The sequence below is a fragment of the Epinephelus moara genome, chromosome 21, assembly GCF_006386435.1.
Source record: "Epinephelus moara isolate mb chromosome 21, YSFRI_EMoa_1.0, whole genome shotgun sequence".
Classification (NCBI taxonomy): Eukaryota; Metazoa; Chordata; class Actinopteri; order Perciformes; family Serranidae; genus Epinephelus; species Epinephelus moara.
The window spans coordinates 13,635,867-13,661,504 of NC_065526.1; the positions used below are offsets into that span (position 1 = coordinate 13,635,867).

Consider the following 25,638-nt stretch of genomic DNA (forward strand, 5'->3'; position numbering starts at 1 on the left):
TTCATACTACATTTTTGAAAAAAGCCTTAAATGAAAGCTGAGAGTCTGCATTTTAAGCAGGTATTCATTGTTTCATTTAAAACCCATTGTGGTGGTGTACAGAGCCAAAATGACGACAACTGTATCATTGTCCAAATAATTATGGACCTGACTGTACATGATCTGCCCTCTCCTGCAGGTACATGTCAGTGCTCATCCCTGTGGGGCATTAAAGATACTGGAATTAAAAAGAGTGAATAAAAGTTGGCACCCAGGGCTGGCAAAAGATTGTGACTCACTGTTCACACCCAGCAGTACAGAGACCCATATGGGGGGACACAAGCACACACACGCCAACACTTACTTCAGCGCACATGTTGTGGCAAAATACAATTATTCAAATCACCACCAGCATATACAATCTATCTATACTTTTGCCTCAGGTTAGGAATGTATCAGCAGTCCACTGAGCTCTCTGACACTCAAGGTAACTGCAACAAGGCAACGCCTCAGTGCTCAGCCACAGCATGCATCACACACACACACACACACACTGAGGGGAAACACGTGTGCAGGTGCACACACACAAATGCACAGTCCACACACAGTGAGAGCACATTCCACCTCTACTTCAGCAGTATGAACTTGAAAGACAAACATGGCCTCCTGCTCCAACATGCACACACATTCAAACTTGTGTAAATGTAAAATGTAACACGAACAGGCTGCTGATTGTTCATGCTCATTTGTTTTGATATTAAGGACACAGACTATATTGTTCAACAAATCTTTCAACTATGTGGAATAAAACTGTAATTTGACAAAAGATAACTGCAAATAGCTCCACATCACAGTGAATAAAACTCAATGAAAACCTGCCTAAAATTTCACCTCTCAAATTTAAGGGGTTATAATATTATATAAAGGGTCAAGGCAGGGTGTAGGATTTAGGGGGATTTAGTTGCATCAAGCATTGAAGATTGCAGACTGAAACTTCTCCAGGTTAGAATTCCCTTAGCGTTAATGTAGTCGATTGAAGCAATACATTTCTCAGTGCATGCCATATTGACAGAGAACGAGAAGGGGTGTAACTTGATAGGGGCATGTCTTGAAACGGGGTGACTTGTAGTACTGAAAGAAACCGTGCAATTACAGTAGCATTTACTTTGTGTTACGTCCCCCCCTTTTTTTTTTTAAACACGGGAACCTGCAGTACATCAGTGATGCAGACAATCTGAGAAAGAATATTGTTTTATTTTATTTGTAAGGTTGTTCTTGCTCTCATTGACCTACTGAATATGTTTTTGTTCTCTGGTCAATTTGCCCATGGTGGCTCTAAAAGACACCTTCTATAAAACCACAGGTATACAGTATACAATCCACTCTACTATTAATCAGGACGACGTTTATATGGACATGAAATATGATTTAATTCCTTCCAACCATCATAACGTTACCACTTGGAGCAGGTTTTATGCTTGGCCCTGATTAGCTGAAGTCCATTTTACACTGCTGGTATATTACAGCTGAAAGAACACAGATTAGAAAATTGATCAGTCTCTTGGTATTTATCAGAGATAACAGCCTATTCAATAAGTTTAATTCATTTATCTTTAAATTTAAGTGATTTCCACGTCTCCTTCATTATAGGACAGTATAACAGTATAACATTTAAATCTGCAACATAAATTTTAAAGTTTAAGAGCTGCAGAATGTGCAGCTGTCACGTACGAAATATACGAAGTGATAAAATAAACATATTCACCTATGAGTTCACATAGTAATATTAGTGCAAGTACTCCTCTGTCACCTTGAATGAATCAACAGTGTTGTTTTTATTGGAACGCTTTTTACTATTCTTCAAAGCTGGAGGTAGGTCGCATGCGATCGATCAATTTGAAGAGTCAAATGACACGCTGAACCCTTTACTCCTTTTATGGGAACGCACACAAAGCTTTCCATCTCACACCAAAACGATCTATGCTGATAAATAGCACTACAGGTTAGAGGAAAAATGTTACTTTAAAGACTGGGTGGGAGCCCAAAGCCTGCAAAAGTTAAAAAACATTGTGAGGATGGAAGAGGATGAGAGGGAGAAATGTTGGCGAAGCCATCCACGTAATGATATAGCACTTTGGAGAGGGAGAAAAGAGAGGATGGCTTAAGAGAAATGGTGGAGAGAGATAAGCTGCACAGAGAGACAGTTGAAAGACTGCAAATCCAGGTGAGAGCAGACTTCTCAGTCCTGCATGGATTTACTTCACTGAGCCTGCCATTTCTCTGTAGTCATTGTTTCTCACTGCTTATCACAGATAGCACAGCTAGAGAGAAAAGAGCCTGCACCTGAAGGGAAGAACCACTCTGTGGACCCTTCAGTCACAGGTAAGCAGCTAATTTAGTCTAACTGTAGAGCGTACTGTTTATGTGGCTGTATGTTTCTTTAACTTTCTGTAGCTGCTGGCAAGTAAAAAGTTCAAAGCCATTAGTATTATGGTTGACTTCAAGTTATTTTTATTATGGGAAGAATTCAGAGCTTTTTGTGTTGTTTCAACAATGTAATTAAGGTAAGAAAATAAAACCTCTTAAATAAAAACATTCTTTTAGACTCTGAATACCAAATTGTGTTTGCGTTTCAGGTCCAGACTGAAATATTTCAATTCCTGATACAGGAGGTTAGGACTCCAGAGCTCAGTTGGCCCAGAAATCCAAACGCCACCCACCCTCTCGAGACAATCTCAGAGAAAGAAAACAGGTCATTCTAGCCTTATACAAAACGACTTTTCAAGCAATTTCACAGTCACAAATTTCCAATGTCAGAATAAAATTGTGAGAGTTTTACCTCAGCTGGTGCGCACTCGTGAGGTGAGGTGGCGTGAGGTGATCAGAAAACTCAATTTGGGGTCTCTTAAACAGTCATCGTTTCATCTTGACGTTCCTACAAAATCAAACATGTTTAATATTATCATAAGTAAACATGGAGGAGGAAACACGAGGGGAGTGAAAGAACATGAACAAGTCTCAGTTCTCTTTTACTGTATCTAAATATGTGTATATATGTGTATCTCTGTATCTATCTGTCTGTCTATCCATCTATCTAGATAGACTTGCAAAGAGGAGAACATAGAGAGGAGTCCTCTCAGTCAGCTGGTCCTGAGGCTCACCTCCTCCAACAGCACAAGGCCTCAGGACAACCCTCACACGATCCAGCCCAACCAAATTATAGCTAAAGAAAAAGAATACTACATCAACTATTGGATATCTACCACTAAAACCCCCCAAAAATAGTATAGAAAATAGAATCAGCGCCTTAGATGCAGCAAGATATGTCAACGCACATCACAGCCTAAGAGACAACCAACACGACAACATATAGTTCATCTCATCATAGATCACACTCTGCCTTTTTATTTACTCCTTCACTTAATACGTTTTTTTCTCCTTTATAATGTATGTCTATGCACTTGTAATAATACATAATTGTGAATTGTTTTTTAATTTTCTTAAATTGTAATTGTGCATTATGTATATAGTGTTAACTGGCTTGAGCGTTTCTCTCATTGCCACAGGAACTACCAGCATACATCTTGGTCACCATGGGGACGGTTCCGTCCGCAGTCATCTATGCTAGTTAGCCGGTTAGCTCCAAAGGCTAATTACACAATATTGCTAATTACTTAGCTAACATTACTCACAGCGCACACTCCCGGCTTTTCACTGGTCTACAGGCTAATTACACTATAGTTTCTACAGCAACATAAGTTACAAACTCAATTTACAATGAATTTACAACATTTCTCATTCGTTTGCTCACTTGTTTTTTCTCCGAGCCCTGCCGTCCGTTCACTTACTCTCTCCGCTCAACCACACCGCTTATCACTAGCGCCCGCCCACCAGCCAATCACATTACTGGAAAAGCAGAAAGACTCATAAACAACCTATGACATTGGGCACGTGCAATATTAATACTCACTCGGTATCAGTCCTATGTATGAAGTTTCTGGTTGGTTTGTTTGTTTTTGTTGATGTTGTTTTGTCCTTTTTTTATGTTTTTTTTTTTTAAAATGACTTATATTTGACAAACAACTGATTTAAGCACTCTCTAAATGCTTTATTACGTATTAACAAATAATTATTTAAACGTCTTCCTATTGCCTAAAACTCATTAATTTGGCCTTTAATAATCAAACACAAAACACATGAGTATGACATTTAAACATTTTATTCAAAAACTTTGTTTGCTCTCATTTTTTTCTTATTTTACAGCCAGGGAATAAAAGGTGAATTCTGCAGAGGCTTTAGAGGTCGTAGTTCTAAAAACCAAGAGCTACACGACTGTAATTGAAGTTGCACTTCCTCTATAATGAACAACCTGAGGCATCTTGAGCATGAAAAATGCTGATTGATCAATAGTTAAGGCAGATGTACAATAGAAATGCTAAAACATGGGCTTTTAAATTGGGGGGAAGAAACAAATCACCTTAGGGAAAGTTTGAAAAAAAGTCACCTGTGTATGCATTGCATGACTCTTTGGCCTGTAGGGCATGTAACAAAGTACTCCTCACAAAGAATAAATACAAAACAATTCTGCAAAACCATTCAAAAAATGTACAAAAAATCTAAAAACACACCTACCCTCCCTCCCCCAGTCAACACTGTGAATGTAGTAAATGTACAAAACAAGTTCCAAAGCTCTGACAGACAGTAGCTGTGCAGGACCATCTCCCACACTACAACTCTTCTTCCAGTGATTCATACAGACTTAATCCGAGATCAATTCAGCCTAAAGCAGAGCATTTGATCTAGAATTTAGTCCTTTTTCATCTTTTTTTTAACAAATGATTTTCTTTGTTTCTTGATATTTACAGTCCATGCTGTGCAAACACAAGGCAGGAAATAATCAGTCAATTTGGGAGCTCATCAGTAAGCGACAGGGAATCGGTGTGGAGTCGGATCTCATTGGCTGTTAAGAATAATGTTCTTTGTCATGCCAGGTTGTCATCCAGGGTTTCTTTTCCAGGTTTTCCCAGTTACCATTCCCAGGGTTGACTGCTCTCTCCTCGCGTTTGATCCGAACAGCGTTGTAACTGGGAACCTTGTCTTCATATTTGGCACGCTTAAAAAAGCCACACTGCAGAGAAGAAAGAGAAAACAAAATCAGTGTTTTGTTTGGGTAGGACGGTTATTTAAAGGCATTCAGAGACAGCAAAGAGAGTTGACGAGACATTTAACATCATCTCTCTGATAAGCGAGAGCCAAGATGCAGCAAATCCATTAAAGAGATAGTTCAGATTTTGAGAAAAGGAGTTGCATGAGGTACAGAAGTATCACCGCTTAAGGTAAGCAATGTACTGTCGTGGACGGGGGCAGCTTCAAAATGAACTTTAGCCACCTAAAACAATCCATTTCACTTTAAGTGTACACTATATTTTAAAATAATTATGACTTAGGCACGGACGCCTCTCTTTCAGCTCTGCTACATTTGTGCTAAATTTAGTCTCTTGTTTCTGTTGGTGGTGCTTTTTGTAATTGGCTTTGGATGATGGTGGCTTAAAACTCTCCTGCTGACTCCTAGCTAGCTGGCTGCTTGCTTGCCAGGTTGAGGTTATCAAATGTAACCAGCGAGGAAACATGAAGAATAATGGGCACCAGCTGAACTAGCATCCTGCTAGCCATTGTACAGGTGGTGTCAAATGATCTGACGACCTCTGTGCTGCATCAGTTTCCAACTTGATTTCAGTAACTGTAATATCTTTTGATTCACCACAACTCAGAGAAGCAGAGGACTCTTGTAAGAGAAGGAGAGCAGATGTATGTGAATGTGAGGTGTTGCAGCAGTGCATTGCTTAGCTTTCGTAGCAGTACTCCTGCCTGCTTCTCCAAAGTGGGAATGTGCCGGTTTTAATTTACCGTAGGTAATACACTGACTATGGATGAGTACCTCATGCGATCCTACTTCAAAAAATCCAAACTATCCCTTTAAGATGAGTAGACAAGCCATCTGCACTCCTCTTTAAGATGAGGAAGAAGAGGAAACATTTTGCCCCAGTGTTGAAATGTATAGCAAAAGAAACCTTCAGACCAAGTGACAGCATGTGCGACAGCAACAAAATAAAGTGGAATCAGAGGAAGAGAGAAAATCAAAGAGATGCAGATCAGCCCCCATGGTGTAGTTCCTCAGTCACTGCTCATCAGCCATCACCTCCCCTTGCCATGCAGGTAAACCATGATGATCCACACATTATCATGTGTGAAAATCTATTAGGCATTAACTCTTTGCAGGAATAATCAGTCAGCTTTCATGACAGCATTCATGTCACAGTATGAGAATTGCCCACCGCCTGCTTATTACCAGGAAGCAGTGTTTTTATAGCCAAAAAAGGAGCAAGAGAGAAAGTTTCACTCATTTGTGGCAGGCCGGGTAATGTTACCCTCTCACTCTTTTTATGCATTTGTCAGTCTCTCTTTTTCTGATGGGTGTTCCTTATTCTTTTTGTCAAAGAGTCCACACTGAGGAGAGGAAAATTATTAGAACATGTATAGTTGCAGTTATGGATACCAGCAATTGCTCTGTAAATGGTGCTTTATAAACTGTTAGGTCTTTAAAATTCTTGAAAATGTAAGTGTGCTTTATGTGTGTCCTTTGGGCCTACCTTCCACAGAAGGAAAGCCAACAGGGCCAACAGCATCAGCCCAAACAGGATAGACAGCACGATGATCCACCAGGGCACTCCTCCTCCATACGAGGCTGCACGCCTCTCTGGGAACACCGTCAGTTTCACCTGGAGAACACAATACAGTGGGAGAACATCACCTCTGGATTAGAGGGTCAACTACACTTTTTATTCTTTACATTTATATTCTTTGCGTTCTGCATGATCATTATATTGTAAATACTTTTTCTGTTGTTTTGAATTACCTGTGTCTCAGCATTTTGCAGCACTATGTTCTTTGCTGTGCTATCAACATGCAGAGAGGCCCCCATTATCACGTCCACATGATGCAGCTTTGGATAATACTGTTTGAAGAAAAAACAGGAGGTCAAGTTTATATTACGTTAAGGTCATTAAAGAAAACACTAAACCACACATTATTAATTTGCTGCAATAAACCATGTCTCTTGATAAAAAAAAAAAACTGTGTCAAGACTACACTAATGATCATTTAAGAAAACAAAGGCTACGTTTTTATAAGGACTGGTGAAAATTGAATACTGCTCTATTATGGAATGATAACATCTAAAATAAATAAAACAAGTTCATTAATAACATTAATAATCCAATTCACATTACTAAATTGCTTATGCGTGTGGATTTACTTTTAGTGTTCCAGTCCCAAAGCCCAATTTTTGTTTTCCTTTAACATCACATGCCTGAGACTACTAAAGAAATTATGAAAAAAAAAAAATTATTGAAAAATGCAAACTCACATCTGACTTTTTTTTTAAAATTATACAACATATAAGAGTTGAGTAAAAACACTGAATTTTCCTGCAGTCAGTGTTGTTACCTCTAAGAAGGTGCTGTTCCAGAGGCGAGAGTTGATAGTGATGACTGCATTACTGTCCATGCCCCGCAGGGGGCATGTTATCCTCACACATTTTGCCCCACTGCCACAGGACTGTCAACAAAGAAGGAAGCACAGCGTTACCATTGGATTCCCCTACTACTGGACATTCAATGTGGTAATATAAAACCAAAGAATAGAACTTGGTAGAGTGGAGTTGTTACCAGAATTATAGAATTCTTCGAGGTAAGTAGACGTGAAAGTGTGCCCTCGTCTCTTTCCAGGAGTTTTCCTGCTGCTCTTCTTGTCCTTGTGTTAGTTGGTTGCTTGAAGCAGAGAATAAAAAGTACTTTAAGTTATTACATTTGTCTTGTTTATGTGTCTGAATAAATATAAATATATAAATGTAAATTTGTCTGCTTCTTTCACCACATACTGCTCTTAATAAAGAGAGTGAAAACTCATACATGCAGGCTGAGTGGCCACCACACATGAATGTGATGCTCTCACTGACCTTGTCCAGAGGGTTGATCTCTGATTTAGGAGTGCACTCCATCTGTTCCACTCCAGTGGCACTGATCTTCATCAGGTAGAGCAGCCAATGCCCCTGATCACTCACTTTTGGCCAGTCGATGTTGAGGGTGGCGGTGTCAGAGCCTTTCATTTTTTTTCCCAGATTGATTATCTGTGAACCAAGACAGGATCAGTGTCAGTCACCTCAAATGATACAGTATAATTTATCTAGATAAAGCACCTGTACGATACATGCCAATCTTCTGGCTTTTAAGTGCCCTGTCTCTGGCACTGTACAGCATGTATAAGCCCTACAACTCAAAAAGTCTACTGTTTACACCCAGACAACAACACAGGCACACCAAATGTTGCTGTTAAGACGCAGACGAGAGCTGCGCGCACCTTGTCCTCCTCAGTTAGTGAGAGACTGAGAGAGAAATTTAGCGTACTAGGCAAGGCAAGGCAAATTTATTTTTAAAGCACATTTCAGCAAAACGCCATGTCAAAGTGCTTTACATAAAACATCAAAACCATAGATCAGATCAGATCAGATCCGCCCCCACCATGACTCTTTAAGTCCAGGCTCACTATTCATTAGCGTTTGCGTCCCGCTGATGTGGCTTTCCCTGACGCGTGCCTGTGTGTGTTGTGTCTCTAAATGTGTGAGCGGTGTACCTGACAGTTATGTTGCCTCTCATGTATGTGTTTATAGCATTTTATTCCTTTTGTACAGCACTTTGGTCAATGTGAGCTGTTTTTAAATGTGCTTTATAAATACATAAGAGTTTAGTTGGGTTGAGATAGAGATAAAAGACAAAGTAAACACATTATAAAGGGGCATTTTAAATACAATTAAATTGCTATTAAAGAGCTAGAGGATAGAGACAGAAAAGTCTAGGAGAGACTACAGAAATACTCGAGCAAATTTCAGGCTTCCTGGAAAGAAGAATTCCTGTTTCTTTGGTAAAGTTTGAAAGGAAAGGGACATGCATTTTTGAAAATCTGCTGCTTCCTTTTTTTCTGTCAGGCAGATTTTTCTGGGGGAGGACCCCAAGACCTTTGGTTTCAAAATCCTCCCCATTTTTCAGGTCTCAAGGTCGGCATGTATGACGTGTACATGCGTGTACATGAATGTCGGTGTTATAAACATTTCAATGACATAGAGAGATACATGCGGAGACCTACCCACTGTGAAAAGGATATGACTTCTGATCTAGTAGTTCACATATACTCACTCTGAACTGGTGTGTGATGGGACTGCCGATGTCATTTTCAGTCTTCATGGCCGACTCACCTTTGACCTCTCCTGCAAAGTAGACCTGAGACGGCTGGGCGTTTCTGGAAAGACAGAGGAGCACAGTTCGAAGCATGAATCTGTGCATACTTGAGTGTTTTGGGGCACGAGCTTCTCTGTGTGTGCGTTTCTTACCCTGATATAGACAGCTGCAACATGACGGCCACCTTTGCCTTTGCTTTAACAGGAGGTATTTTCTGAACGCTCGTCCTGTCGAATCAGAATCCACACACAGGGGGAGTTAGATACTCTTAATGTACAACAAATGCTAAAAGGACAGCTCACACCAAAATCAAAAATACATATTTTACCTCTTACCAATTGTGCTATTTTTAAGCCAGATTGTTTTGGTGTGAGTTACTGGGTGTTGGAGATATCGGGCTTAGACACGTCTGCCCTCTCTCAAATATAATTGGATTAGATGGTACTCGGCAAAACAGTACATTTGAAAAACTCAACAACAATGACTTTTTCCAGAGACCAAGAGCCAGTTACTCAAGATAATCAACAGACCTTGTTGTGAGCAGGTTCATGTAGGAACTATTTTCTTTCTAGCGAACTATCAACAGTGTCACTGCTCAGAAGAAAGTGTCCATCTACTCATGGACGAGAGGCTTGTGTTTGTGACAGCGTGAGATGTAAACATTAATGGCGTCCTCCTCGGCTGAGCTGTAACGTTAGCTAGCTCAGTGGTGCTAGGTGAGCTAGCAGTAGATGCACACTTCCTTCTGCGCAGTGATATGGTTGGCAGGTGTAGTTCGGAGGAGGAGATAGTTCCTACATGAAACTGCTCACAACAAGGTCTGTGGATTATCTTGAGTAATCAGGCCATGATTTCTAGAAAAAGTAATTGATGTAGAGTTTTTCAACTGTAATGTTTTGGCACTTTGAGCACCACAAGCCGAGTGCCATGTGGTTCCATTATATTGGAGAGAAGGCAGACATCTCTACAGCCGATATCTCCAACACTCAGCAACTTATAACAAAACAATCTAGATTGATAAGGAGCAATACAAGTAAAAAAAAAAATCTTTATTTTTGACTTTGGGATGAACTGTCCCTTTAATGCAAAATTTTAACGCATGACTGCATTACAGTCCAGGGGGTGTATCTGCTGTATCTGTAGTATTATTTATTCATATGATGTTCTTCTTGACACTACTGCAAGCCTAGATATACTTACGTTTCTAGCTGAAGATCAATCTCCAACTCATTGGTGTCGCCAGAGATGCCTGATATACTCACAATAATATAGAAGGTCGTCTATATGCACAAACACAGAGACATTATGTAAGTATTAACAGTAACATCTGTGTAGAGGAGGTAAACATTGTCCAAAGGGGATTTCCTCTCACCTCTGAGTTAGCTCTGAACGGGTTTCCAAGGTCACAGTCAGCCATAGAACCGTTGTTATTGGCTTTACAGTTTACAGGCCCCTCCTGAAATCAATAACAAGTTAAAATCAGAACCACAAATTGGTGTGTGTGGTGTGTGTGTATGTGAAAGTAAAGGGGTGACTGAGAAAGAGAGACCCACATTAGCTGGAACGCGGTAAGCGGCGTAGGTAACAGACTGTGGGAAGGAGGCGGTCAAAGAGGCTTCGTGTGCATCATCTGCATTTAGATTGGACACTTTGATCTCCAAGGCGATGTCTTTCTGGTTGCTGAGCGAGATCACTGGCACGTCACCATCCCTTTAGACAGACAGAAGTTATGAGCAATGGAGGTAACCCACATAAACATGATATTCTTGTGAAAAAAGGTGTGTGTGTGTGTGTGTGTGTGTGTGTGTGTGTGTGTGTGTGTGTGTGTGCATTTTCTCACAGCTCTAATGGAATGAACGTGTCTTCATCAGTTGTCCTGTAGCCATAGCGATATTTCACCTGCAGATTGCTCTGGCAAACTTTGTCGCTGCCGCAACCTTCCTTCAGGAAATTCACCTACAACCACATTGACACACAAACACACGCACACAAAAAAGATGACACAGATTCAGTGGGAACATCAAATCTACTGCATGTCTGTACAATGCATCTCTCATGCATGTGTACCTCTGAGCGAAATTTCGGTGACTCATTGGCATCCAGGACAGGTTGCAGTTCAGATGAGCTCTGTCTGCGTTTACGCTTGGCATCCTGGATGTTCACAGACACATCGATGGGGATCCCGTGCAGCTTGTCTCGAATATCTGTCTGCAAAATCATGCAACATTACGCACCACCCGTGATACACTTTGAAAAACAAATTTCCAGAAAGAGTCAGTACCTTTATCATGAGCTCACGAGTAATGCACTGTTTCTTTCCTTTGCCGCTTATAGTGACGGTCCCTCTGGAGGTAGGACCAAAAGAATCGGAGAAGGTCGCCCTGGTACTAACACCTCTCTGCCCGTACTCAGCATCCGCCTCGAGGGAGTACTCCACCGCTAGATGGGACAGAGACATTATTGTAATTATTTAATATGATAAAAAGAAGCAGAAACCCTACAAAGATGATGTGTTGCTTTAAAGCTACAGTTGTTAACTTTTACAAAAATACTTTTGTTATATTTGCTGAAACTGTCACTATATCCTGATAGTACTTGAAACAGATAGTCTGTGAAATTATCATGGTCCTCTGCCCCTTCGAAGTGCCTCTATTGACATTTGCAAGAATTAACCATGCCTGAACAAAAACAACCAAATGAGCCGAGGAGTCTCTAATGCAGCTGGCAATCGTGTGAATGTTTGCTCTAGCTCAGTGGTTCCCAACTGGTCCAGCCATGGGGTCCAGATTGCTCCTTAGTCATTAGTTCGAGGCTCCACAGTTTAATACATTTAACATCATACTTGCGTCTGGCCATGTTGTTGAGCTAGTTTGCTGTCAAGTAGCTGTCTGTTAGTCACCCTCTCTACAGCAGAAAACGGCACTTCAAAATAAAAGCTCTGTGCTGGAATTTACTATACTTGACCCACTTTTGGACCACAACCAAAGAGTTGGGAACCACCGCTCTAGCTGGTGTGCAATGCTTTGTTTTGACTTGACTGTTTCCAACATGGCGGTTGAGTCAAAAACCTTCTCGTTTTACAGCTAAACAGTACACTGAAATGTGTTTCTGAAAACATTTGAGGCAAGAAATAGGCAATGCATTATCAGAATCTTGATTCATATTTGATTAGCGCTGCCTAGTTCGACAGTTTGACCACAGTTCACAGTGATTGATAATATTCATAGCTCCGTTAGAGACTCTTTAGCTCTGATTGGCTGTTTTCATTCACATGTGGTAATGCCATTAGAAGCAACACGTGAAGGCAGAGAAAGGCATGATTTTTTCACAAACCATCTATCTCGTATACTCCTGTCAGGAAATAGTGACAGTGAAATATATCAGAATTATATTCTTTTTTTTTTATAAAAGTTTCCAACTTAAGCTTTAATAAAGTTAAATATGTCTCAGCTTACTCAGTTTGGGAGCGTAGCTCTTGGGGCGGGCAGTGTAGGTTAAGCATGCCTCAACTTTCAAGCTGGGGACACAATGCAGTTTATCCACAGTCAGATACAGTACTGTTATAATGTTTAGTAGTTTAATGTTTAACAGTTTTTTCAGCAGGAAAACACATACCAGAAGTTGTCGCCACAGTTCTTGTTGCTGAGGTCAATTTCATTCGGTGTGAACTTGATTTCCTTCTGAATGTTAATAACTGGACGGGCTCTGTGGAGGATCGAAGTAAAGTGAGCAACCCAATATCTGTAATAAGACATGTACTGTAAGAAATGTGAGCCGGTTCACTCACCTGAAGACAAAGACAGCATCAGAGAGGGATCCAACAGCCAGGTCAGGGTAGGTGTTCCTATCCAGGTCCATGTTGCCTGCCAAAGAGTAGCCAAACTGCTCCACTCCTAAATCTTTGCCTTGCAGAATCTTAAGAAAGACAAACACACGTTTTGAGTACAGCAACTTACTGTACAATTTGTATTCATCCAAATGTATCTGATCTAAAACCAACTATCATACCTAACATAACTTCAATGAACCATTTTGGAAAATGGAATTTTTATTATGATTGTTTGGCATGCTTCTCTACCAATCTAAACACCAATGGTGTCATTATTCTATAGCCGTTACATTGCGCAATCAGCATTTACTTTATAATGATAAGTTTAGGCAAAAAAATTGTCTCTTTCCACTTTAAGCATCATTTCCATTATTAAAAGAATTTATTTATTTGGATTTTAGTTTCTTAGATGCAAACATTACACATCTGGACAAAATCTATGTATTTTCCACAAATGCATGTTTTGAAAATGCAACAAAAGTTAAGTTATTCCACCAGTTTTTACACACCTGTGCAGCTTTTTCAGACTTGAGACCTGTGGCTGTTTTTGCACCATGGTAGATGTAAACAGCCCCTGCACCATCTTCGTCATAAGGAGCTCCCACTGCAAAATCTGACAGCAAGGATAACAACAATAAGTTACAGTGAGGTTACACAGGTATACACTGTATTTTCTCAAATAAAGGCCAGATTCTAAGGCGGGAAAACAAGGGTGGGTAAACTCATGCATGCTGACTAAAAATAATGCATATTTCCTAAAGGTCTAGTGTGCAGGATTTAGTGGCATCTAGCTGTGAGGTTGCAGACTGCAGCCAACTGAAACTTTTCCTGTGTGAAAAGCGTGTAAGAGACGCAAAAACGCAAATGGCCTTATACAGAGCCAGTTTTTGGTTTGTCCATTCTGGGCTACTGTAGAAACAACATGGTGGACTCTATGGAAGAGGACCCGCTCCGTATGTAGATATAAACAGCTCATTCTAAGGTGATAAAAACACAATATTTCTTAGTTTCAGGTGATTATAAACTAAAATCTAAATGAATCCTACACACTGGACCATCAATTTAACAAATTCAACAATAAAATAATTTTATTTTTAACACTTTGTTGTTCTGTATTAGCCATCTAAGGTGTTACTGTCCTGTTTATGTCACTGTTGTAGAATGTCTGTTAATATGCCAGCCAAAGTGGATTTTGTATTAACGTAGTAAGTGCTGCAAGATGGCAGTAGCTACATTTAAAGTACTGTAGGGGAAACCTGTGAATGTTTCACAATAAAAGCCTTGTTAGGGCTTTTAATTTGAAACAGATACAGGGAGTGTTATGTTTGTATGAAAAGAGTTATGCAGTAACAAATATTTAACACACCAAATACAACCAAATAGAGTGAATTAGGAATAACGGCCTCTCTCTGATTTAAGCCTGCTTCAGATAAAGGCCGGGAAGCCTCAACAAATGTCCACTATTTGAGAAGTGACGTAAGTATATTTCATTCAAAGAGGGGCATAGAGCATGACCATCTGACAGTAGTACACATATGAACACACAACAACATTGCAGCCTCACCATCGAAACCATCCTGATTGATGTCTCCCAGGTTTTGCACAGCCAGGCCGAACATAGAAGCCTTGGGCCCATATAGCTTGGTGGGCTTGACTGTGTTCCACTTTCCAGCTTTGTTGAGAAACACGTAGACGGCTCCTCCGATTTCCCCCTCCTTCTCAAAGTACTGAGGTGCTCCCACCACGATGTCCTGCCAACTAACAAACAAAAGCTTGTTCATGAGTATAGAGTAAAAGCAATGACAGTTTTCAAAGCAGAAGTTACAGGTTGTGTCCTTCAACCCGCCTCACTCACCCATCCGCATTGAGATCCAGCACAGTCAGATCGTAGCCAAAAGACGAGGACAGCCCTTCCCCCTCCAGGGTGTACTCATCTACCAATCTGCGACTTGTTTCGCCGGCTGTCTTCAGCAGAACCACTGCTCCGCTATGGTTCGCTCTGGGAGCTCCCGCCACCACTGTCAGCTGTCCCTTCTTGGTCAGACTATTCCCTGAGTCCAGAGAGAAACCTGGGAAGCAGAGACAAAGGAATGTAACATGCATGAAAGTGTGACGATGGAGCAACTGAAGCAGATGAAGACGGCAAGCGGCATGTTACCAAGGTAGCTGTTGGGAGGAGCCGGGACCAAATCAGGATTCTTTTCAGTCTCATCTCCCACCTCAAAAGGACCGTCGTCAAAGATGCCCTGCTCCAGGAAGGATTCGTTCTTTTGTTCCAAGCGTACAATACCTGGAGGAGAGGAGAGGAGAGGAGAGGAGAGGAGAGGAGAGGAGAGGAGAGGAGAGGAGAGGAGAGGCATCACTGGCAAATTCCTTTGTGAAGAAGAGCGAACATCATAAATCACATAGAGTGGATTGATAATGACGTAAATCATTTTCATGGCTTATTTACTCACTGCAAGCTATCACAGACCCACACACACATTAGACTACCTTTCCAGTTGTATGCTCCAGGAGCCCCAAAGATGAGGTAGTGGTAGTTCTTGTCAAATGTGGCCGAGATGCCCTGCTGGCAGGAGCCAAACATCTCGTGACCTCTGGGCCTCTGGTCGCAGAAATGCCAGCTATCTCCCTCTTCACCCGAGTAGGGATCTATGGTCAAGGACTGACTCAGCACGGTGCAGCGGCCAATAATATCACGGGACTCAATAGCTGTATTCACATTGGCCCGACGCTGGTAGCGATGGGCACAGGTCTGCCAGGGAAACAGAAACACTCAGTCAAGTTTCCTGATTAACAGGAAAAGGCTTGTGCTGAAATGGCCGTTGAGAGTTTAAACGCTAAATTAATTCTGGGTAAATTTCACCTTAATAACTTCCAACACCATTTGTCTGCTTGATACAGAGCATCACTGCATATCACTTAATACCACTGCATGTTTAATACCCTTGGATAAGACAGGTTTTTGTATGTTTTAGGTATCTGTAGGGCTAAAACTGACAATAATGATCAATTATTTTGCCAATTAATTTCTTGATTAACTGACTGAGTTTAGTCTATAAAATACAGCTGCAACTAATGATTATGTTTGCTAACAAAAATCTGTACGTTATTTCCGCGCTGCAATATCCTAGATAAGGGGTCAGCAACCTTAGACACGAGAGCCACCATCGGTACATGGTAACTTAACCAGTGGCACGCTAGCAATAAGTTTGCAATAAGTTTTTTGGGGATGTTGAAGTGCCCTTTCATCTGAATGCCTAATTGCCTCTTTCACAGACTCAGGAATTTCACTGATGTTTTTCCCTACCAGTACTCAGCAAAGACCTGCCATGCTCTGCTTCTGATTGGCCTGTACTGTACTTGTTGCCTTCCTCACAGAAATAATGCTGCTGGAATGGGCTCAAAATAATTTGCAAAAGGAAATATTGAAAATTAGACTGGCACATTTACAGTTGATTAAGGTGCATTTTTCTTATAAATAAAATAAAGTAAAGTAAATATGATGTGGATGTCTTCATAAGGATGGCAGGCTTCTTGTATAGTGCTCTGATAACATATATATATATGTGACAGAATATGACAATATCTTGATTACGGAAGAAAAATGTTTTTTAAGAATGTTGCCATCCATGTTGCCTATATGGATGGAATAAAATTACAGATGCGTTGATTTAAATTTTAATGTGGTGCCATAATTCAGCTTAATGTTAGCCTTAACATTGATATGGCACACTACTTGACAAGAAAATTTAAATCAGTCAAAAAAGTTATCAGATGTCTTGTTTTGTCCAAGCAACATTTCAAAACACCAAAATATGAAATTTACTATAATTTAGGAAATTTGGAAATCTGGAAATAAATATAATTATAAAAAAATATATATATATATATAATGATTGTACATAATTAATTGATAATCAAAATAGTTATCCATTAATTTACTGTCAATCGAATAATTAATTGATTAACTGATCTTGGCAACTATCATAAAATGTCGAAAAATACTTCTAATACTAATTTCCTAGAGTGCAATTCGACTTTTAAATGTTTTGTGCCCAAAAATATTCAGTTTACAATGATATAAAACAAAGAAAAACAGCAAATCCTTACATTAGAAAAGCTGCAACCAGTTAATTTTTGCCACTTTTGCTTGACAAACGACTAAAATAATCGATTGTCAAAATAGTTGTTAATTTAATGTTGACTGACTAATCGATTGATCGCCTTATTGTTTCAGCTCTACAACTGAGTTTGTAACATCATATTTAAGTCATTTAATTTTGATGTTAGATACAAAGACACACAGTCTTACCAAAACCTTTCCTCCTGGCCCCTGACTGCTGACTGTCACTCCCATCCACTGGTTATGTTTGCTTTCTATTTTTGGATTCTCTACACAGAGACAGGGACAGAAAGAGACATAAAAAGGATATTGAGACTTAAATATCGAGGGGGAAAGTGTGCACAAATGAAATGCACAAGTGTTAGCAGATATCTTACCACTGTTATCAAAATCAACTCTGTTGCAAGTAGGAGAGGGTGAGGTGACGTCACAGTCGTACAGTCCTCCTGGCCTTTCAGATATTTGACGGCTCAAGCGTTTCGCCATCGGGGCACCAACCAGCAGCCTGCAAAACACACACACACACACATACACACACAAATGAATCCGTTAAACCATATGCAGCTCACTCAAATGCACATTGTGACATCCATTTTCATCTAGGACTCAGAATTAGAATCATTCTGCCGTTTCTTCCTCTTGCGCATAATTTTATCACACATTCCAGTCCACTGTGCCACACAGCAGCCGTATTCACACACACAAACACACACATCCGCCACCAAACTGATGTTCCATGTCCTCACGGTCTAACTGAGTCAAAGCCCCCTTTCAAACGCCTGCTGTGGTTGATTGAACCAGGCTTTCTATCTCCCTCCACACACACACACACACAGAGAGGCTGCCATTGTGGATGACCTACAAGGGCAAATGCCACACCCGAGTCTTGACGATGGGCATCCAGTTCCCAGAGTTTCCTACAGAGTAAATCAAACAAGTCAAGAATGTCACTGTTTCAATTGATGCTTTGTGGAGGTTTACACTGTCAATACACCCGTCTCTCTCTCTGTCAGTATGTTCCAGGAGCTCTCTCTTGCTTGCTTTGTCTGTCCGATGACCTTCAGAGTTAATGTTGCCCAGCACACTGTCTTCACCAGATGAGATTAAGCAAAGCCATTTTTAGCTTGAACACAAAGCATTCTCAGATACGCACACCATCTGGGAGTGAACCAACAGAGACATACAGTCAGAGTGAAGAGCTGAGGCCTAATGTGATCAGCATGTTTGCAGCGTAGACCTCGCTAGTCAACGCTAACTGCACGTGGGAGAAGATTTAAACTTTTTCAGACACCATAAATCACCATGAACATTGACTTCAGCGGGCGTGACGGGGATTAGCAGAGGACGATAAATCTATTTATGTGACAAACAAAAATATGGTTTGTTAAAGCTGTGATGCTGCTGTTAATGAGATGGATTTAAACGGGTTTACAGGAAATATCGAGAGAGTATGAAGACATTTCTCTTAAATAAAACACATCACGACAAATCATCACAATGGAAACAAACTCACACAGTGTTTATCCGATTTGGACCACTGGATTGGCTTGGCGTTGTTTCAGAAACCAGAGCACTATAATTTGTGTTGTTTTCCCACCCAGTCAGTGTCCAATCCTGCTTTTTTTATAAACTAGAGGAGGGAATGACACTTGACACAGAAGTCAACTCTCCATCTCTACGTGCACCACCGTACCAAAGAGAAAAACAAATTTGTTAGGGCAGGTGCTTGACTATCAAAGATGAGTCTGATTCAAATGAGTCATCGCTTCTGAGATGAGTGACTAACAGTGAGTCCCAGGTGGGCACATCTCCACTCCTGTTATCCTCTGAGACACAGGAAGTCAGGAGAATGGACGGTTAGAGCTCTGCCAAGACACTCTGGACTCTGGGAAATGGGGTCACTGGGTCTGGGGTCTCTGCTGCATTCATGGAGATTGTAGTTTCTTTTTCTACACGATCACATTGTGATACTCATTTAAGTAACTTGTTGAGCTGATGTCACCATGATGTCGGCTATTGATTTCTGTTGCAATCTGCAAACTTCTGCAGACACTTTTCTAGTTTCATTTTCTGCCTTAACTATAACATTAAAAGATACATAGTTAAACGGTGGTCTAACCTATCTGATGTTTCCACCGTGCTTATTTTATTTTGTACTGTGTTGCTTTGCTTACGTCTTTGATAACCAAATCTACCAGCTTGAAAGCTAAGTGATGTAGTGCTGTGGACGGGGGCTGCAGCAAAACGTTTTTAGCCACCTGAAAAGACCCACTTTGAAAAACAATATCAGTGGATGCTTAAGTATATTTGGAATATTTTCTGCGCTTTATCTTACACATTGAGCAATCACGGCAGTGGTAGACCAGCAACCTGTTCTGTAAAGTAAAATTACTGGTTTTGTCAACAGAGTCTGGTGGCTTTGAGATATCGGCTTCCGTTCTCTGTCAGAAAAGGCTGTCTGACGCCAAGGAAAGGTGCTGAATTACTCTAAATATAATGTACACCTACACTGATATGAATGTGTTTAAGTGGGCCTTCAGTGTCATCTAGAAAATCTTTCCCATTTCACTGTCTGTGGAGAAGCAATAGACTTTATACTTGAAAATCTGAGCTTTAGCACTCCAGTTTTTGGATTTGGAAGAGGGTTGTTCATGTTTACTAATATTTTTGGACGTTCTTAGACCATGGGAATAACGCGTGAATTCTGAGTTATCCTTTAAATAATTCATATAGCAGAATGTTAGAGTAGTCGCTTACACATGATTCAAATTACAAAAAAGCGTGTAGTGTATTCTTAGTAGATACATATCTTCATTGCTACACATTACTATTATTGTTTGCCACTGAAGAGTGAAGTGCTGACATCATGTGTCAGGGAGTGGCACTGTGATAAGGCTGACCTGCTACCTCACTGACAGCAACCCAGCTGTTTATCTAATCATTCACCACAAGCAGAGGAAGCCCCAACACACAGGCTTAGTCTACAGGAAGGACAAAGACAAACAGAACAGAACAGTGTGTGTGTTTGGTGTGCAATGACTCACCAAACAGACACACACATACTGGCGGTGGCACTCAGACACACAGGCAGAGTGACCATTAGAGAGACATCCCGCTGAGAGAGGTGTGTTGTTGTTGCTTAGCAACAGTCAGCGGCACCCAATCAGTAAGACCTCCAAATGGGATGCAGATTCAGAGGTTCATGTCATGTGTTACCCAACTTCTCTTTCCATCCGCCTGCCAGGATCGAGCCCATTGAGTCTGAATAATATTTGGTATTTGGTGCCCAGATGTAAAACTGATTTACGTTCCTCTCAGCATTCTTTCAGCCATCACCTCTTTCTTTTCCTCAAATCTTTTCTCTTTCTCTTTGATGTTGGATATCCTCAACTAACCTGAGGAGAAGGGTGGGGGGAAAGGACTTAATCTGTGTCTCATACTTACACACAGACCGTATACAATCACGCACAAAGTTGCCTGAACTACTACAGTCTTCTCATCTCTATTTATGGAATCTAGACACAGCATGACTTCCTTTCCTCTTTCTCACAGCGTGTCCCTGTAGCCTTTACTCTTCTTGCTGCATCTGAATTTCTCCAGAGCCGGTTCATGTCTCAAAAACACATACACAATGCATTTACTCACATTGGATCCACACACTTAAACTTCCCCAACCTCTCACTCCTCCCTCCTCTCCCCGCTCGTGTGTTTTGCGCTTTCCCTCTTGATTTTATTATACAGACAGCTCCATCTGGCAATTATGACCAACCATGGAATGCAGCACACACACATTGGGACATGCACACACACATATACACAATCCCAACAGCTCCTGCCCTCTCCTGCAGGTACATGTAACACTCATCCTCATGGGGCATGAAAGATACTGGGATATATAAGACTGGAATTAAAAGTTGGCACCCAGGGCTGGCAAAGGATTGTGACTCACTGTTCGCACCCAGCAATGCGAAGACCCCATATGGGGGGACACAAGCACACACATACCAACAATTACTTCAGCACACATGTTGTTGCAAAATACCATAATTCAAATCACCGTCAGCTCAGAGAATCAATCTATCTATGTCTAGTTTTTTTTTGCCTCAGGTTAGGAATGTATCAAGCAGCCCACTGAGCTCTCTGACACTCTTCCAAGTGACTGACGAGGCAACGCCTCAGTGCTCAGCCACAGCATGCATCAGCACCATTAAAACACACACACACACATGCACACACTCATCCACAGGCAGAACGTGAATGCATGTAGAGACACACAAATACACTGTCCACACAAACTGAGAGAACATTCCACCTCTAGCAGTAGGAACACCGTCACTTGCAAAATAAGCATGGCCTCCTGCTCCAACATGCACACACACATTCAAATCCTGCCTAAAATTACACGCCTAAAATTTAAAGGTCCAGTGTTTAGGCTTTAGTGGCATCTAGCAGTGAGGTTGCAGATTTGAAACTTCTTCCATGTGCCAAGTGTGTAGCAGAACTACAGTGGCCTACATGACAACAAAAAAATGGCCCTGTGTAGAGCCACTGTTTGATTTGTCCATTCTGGGCTACTGTAGAACAACATGGCGGACTCTGTGTATTTAGATATACACAGGTCATTGTAAGTTAATGAAAACACAAAGATTCTTATATTCAGGTGATTTAAAACTAATGGAAAACATAGTTATGAACATTATATAACATTTGTGCCCGTAGTTGCATCTTAATCCAACACACTCGACCTTTAAGGGTTTGAATATAATGTTAAAGGTAAACTTTGCGACCTTTTATGTGGTTTTCAATCAGTGTTGGTGGTAAATGGAGTCGACTGAAGCAATAAATTCCTTTGCGTGTGTTATATTGACTGAGAAAGTTGAGTTTCCAGCTGCAAAATCTCTTGTTCTGCCTCCATCCAGCACCGTCATTTGACGCAGTGTAGTTGGAGGAGGAGCTACCGGCAATTTCTTTTTTTTAAAACATATTTTTGGGGGCTTTTTGTCTTTATTTGATAGCACAGATACAGTGTGAAAGTGGGGGGATGACATGCAGCAAAGGGACTTAGGTTAGAATTGAACCCACAGCCACTGCAGCAATGACACAGTCTCTACCAGGAGAGCTAGTGGGCGCCCCCTACTGGCAATTCCAGGCCTCCAAGTAGCCAGTTGGCATTCTCTGGATGCAGCTCAAAAACAGAACTTCCCTGTTCCCTTCACATATATCAGCAAAACAGCAAAAATGGCACCCCAAAATATGAGTAGAGAGTGGTCGAAGAAATGCAGCGGAGACCTGCTGAGGCTGCGACTACTTTAGCCATGCAAAAAGATATGGCCCCCAAGAACCCTCCAGAAGCTCAATCGTAATGCGTCATGGATGGTGTAGGCAATGGCAGCGCGGCTCCACAAACTGAAGAACTTTCTCAATCAACATAGCACACACTGAGGAATTTATTTCTTCAACTGACTACAAATACCATCAACAATGATCGGACAGCCACATGAAAGGTGGCAAAGTTTCCCTTTAATAAATATTTTTTCAGCATTGATTAATCTGCCAATTACACTCTTAATTAATCAGTGAATAGTTTGGTCAATATATTGTCAGACAATCGTGAAGAGACACAATTACCATATTCAAATAGGTCATCTTGTTTGACCAGCAGTGCATAACTGTGAGGTTATTCAGTTCATTATCACAGACGACAAGGAACAAAATTTCACATTTAAAAAGCTGGAACAAACAAATATTTGGTATTTTAGTTAGAAATAACTTAAAAAATTGCAAGTTAGTTTTCTATCTTGTTCAATCACTGAATCATTTCAGTAGCTGACGTCTCCACTGACCCCTCAGTCTACATTATCTACACTGGTATGTGTTGCTTTCAAGGTCACAGTTCAGCATTTTTGTATTAGACTTCACAACCTGAAGCAGGGGGGACTCTGCAATGACCTTGGTCTTGTGCTGATCATCATGTGTCTCTCATTAAGACGACCTATAACTAGGACACAAACTGCCACTGGGTGTGTGTGAATGAGCAGCAGCAGTAGGAGCGTGTAAATAAGTTTAAGAGGTGTTTAACCTCTGTGGAGAAGGTTAAAGACTTAGGGAATGTTTAATAACTCTGAGCCTAATTACCTCAGAATATTTGGTGACCTATAGGTATTGGTTGTACAAATACAAACAGCTGTTTGGCGCACAGTTTCACCTCATCTGTTGACTAATTACAAGATAGAAAAGGCTGCATATTGATTATTTCTATGATAAAAGCAGCACAAATAGTCTAAACTTATCATTACCAGGAGTAGATTTTTAGCCCCGTTGCTGGTATTGTAAGATTCTTTAAATGGCATAATCTAAAGAATGGCATCATGTTCTGTAGTACTAGTACTGTATTGTACTTTAGTGCAAACTTTTTATTCATTATGCAGCTATGGTTACTTAATTTAATTAAGATTTTTTTTTTATACAAAACATAAGTTGAGGTTATAAAACAATATGCATGGTTATAAAGAACCCAACCATACATAAAGCAGCTAAAATCAGTTCCACCCAAAGTAACCATGAAATGCTTCTTACACATCTATGCATCAGTAATAATAATCCAATGATATAACTATTTTTTCTGCACTGAATGCTTTTACTTTTAATAGTTTAAGTCCATTTTGATAGTTACTTACTTTTGCTATTGTTACATTTTCAATGTAGGACTTGCAACATAGTGCTTTTACAGTGTGGCATTACTACTTTAAATCTGAAAACAACAATAAAAGTTTGTTTTTTAATGGCATAACTGCTTTATATGACATCATCTCTCATATCTGCATCTTATTTGTTTATATGTGTGGTTATTTCTTTTACTCTCACCTTTAATTATTTATTGTTTTTATCATGTTTTGTAATCGGTTATTGTATTCTTTTATTTTTGTATTATTTTAATTGCTTGATTTGACATACATCAGTGCAATCTACAGGGCAATTAGTTGCCAACTTTGCTTATCTTTTTTTTTTTTTATTGTTCTTTGTATTTCTTAAAATTGCCTCATTTTATTCACTTGAATCCCACATAGTTTTAAATCCTGGATAAAGCATGTAAAGCCCTTTGTAACTTTGAAAAGCGCATTACAAATAAAGTTTTTTATTATTATTATTACTATTATTTAATTTCATCTGATTTATATGAGGTTATACTTCCTATACACATTTTACACAAGTTTGTCCATGGAAGGGCTCAATGCTGCTTGATATGCTCATGCTCACAATTTTTCTATATCAAAGTATAGGAGGGGGCTTTTTATGTAAATCTTTTTATCTGGACAGCATTTTGTGTTTAAGATTGAAAAGTGATATTTAAATAAAATTATTTGTCTCAATATTATCATCAATAATACTTCCTCCACCCCTGATAATGGAGCATCAACCTATCTGAATTCCCCTACCCAGTCAGACATGTATATTTCAGTCTGTCTGGTCTATTACAGTCAACCAGACTCCCAGATTAAAGAATCTGAAAGTGCTCTGATCTCAGGTCAGTTAATATTCAGGCTATTCAAACCTGTGACCACTGATGGCAGTTAGCCTTTATACACAGTGACATTAATCCCTCTGAATCAATGCCCATAAAAATGCCAACAATGATTCAATGAGATGTTTTGGACCCAAACTCCAAAGCTCGGTCTCACCTCAAAGAAAAAACTCTGAGAGAAAGTCAGCAAACGTGGGCGCGCGCTGCTGCGTGCACGTGTGCAAAAGTCTAATAAAAACTCACACTCAATAGGTAACCTGGAAGTAAAGACTCAACAAAGATTAACAAGAGGAAGGCCAATGGTTAGACTTACAGCAGGTGTATAAAGTACAGTTATTCTTTTAGGAAGCTGGAGGAAATGGTTGGCTGAGATTTGGTGAAAAACAGATTTGAAAACTACCTGCGACATACCTGAGCTCAAATCATTACGTAACATTCAGCCCTCGTGACATTTCTGTGCTAACTTAAATGGTGTCTGAAATGATTTGAATCTCCTGAAGCAGCTACAACACCCCAAAATAAACTGTGACATTTTAATTACATGGTTACAGAAGTTATTTTAATGAGTGTCTCCCAGGCTAGGGCGACGCACAAGTAACATTAACTGCCTCCAAATATGTCCCCCATTGAAACAAGTATGGCTCTTACATTCTCTTATCAATCGGATCAAGCTGCCGGTGCATGGCGAGAGAGAAGCCGAATAAACTGCCTGGATCTCCGGTCTTCCGCACGACATTGTCGGGGTCCAGGTTGAACGCAGACAGTCGCCCACATCCCAAGAGAAAGACGACCATCCACAGTCCACGGGTGACCATGCCCTCCATGAGATACAATCAAAACTCCACTTGAACTGTTGAAAGGTGAGTCCTCACTAAAGGAGGTGCAGAGT

The 25,638-nt window shown here is 40.4% G+C and overlaps 1 protein-coding gene across 1 annotated transcript; it reads right to left on the minus strand.

Annotated features, from left to right (window-relative positions):
- Positions 1-4,188: 4,188 nt before the first annotated feature.
- Positions 4,189-25,638, minus strand: LOC126383082 (integrin alpha-6-like). The gene is made up of 25 exons (XM_050033506.1): positions 25,398-25,638; positions 17,605-17,732; positions 17,417-17,496; positions 15,595-15,856; positions 15,260-15,391; positions 14,957-15,170; positions 14,666-14,859; positions 13,611-13,714; positions 13,060-13,187; positions 12,888-12,977; positions 12,728-12,789; positions 11,554-11,711; positions 11,340-11,480; positions 11,113-11,228; positions 10,826-10,982; positions 10,645-10,728; positions 10,473-10,552; positions 9,425-9,499; positions 9,231-9,333; positions 7,997-8,167; positions 7,707-7,808; positions 7,486-7,596; positions 6,896-6,994; positions 6,630-6,758; positions 4,189-5,107 (listed from the first exon to the last, which is right to left on the minus strand). The coding sequence occupies exons 1-25, from the start codon at positions 25,571-25,573 to the stop codon at positions 4,943-4,945; spliced, it is 3,261 nt and encodes a 1,086-aa protein (XP_049889463.1). The 5' UTR covers positions 25,574-25,638; the 3' UTR covers positions 4,189-4,942.

Bases quoted from the DNA above. Each gene is read 5' to 3' on its own strand.
- LOC126383082 (XM_050033506.1), bottom strand. From the start codon at position 25,573: ATGGAGGGCATGGTCACCCGTGGACTGTGGATGGTCGTCTTTCTCTTG. The intron at 12,978-13,059 runs GTGAGTGAACCG...GATCCTCCACAG, and splicing joins GATGCTGTCTTTGTCTTCAG to AGCCCGTCCAGTTATTAACA. The intron at 8,168-9,230 runs GTGAGTATATGT...CTTGGTTCACAG, and splicing joins CCATCACACACCAGTTCAGA to ATAATCAATCTGGGAAAAAA.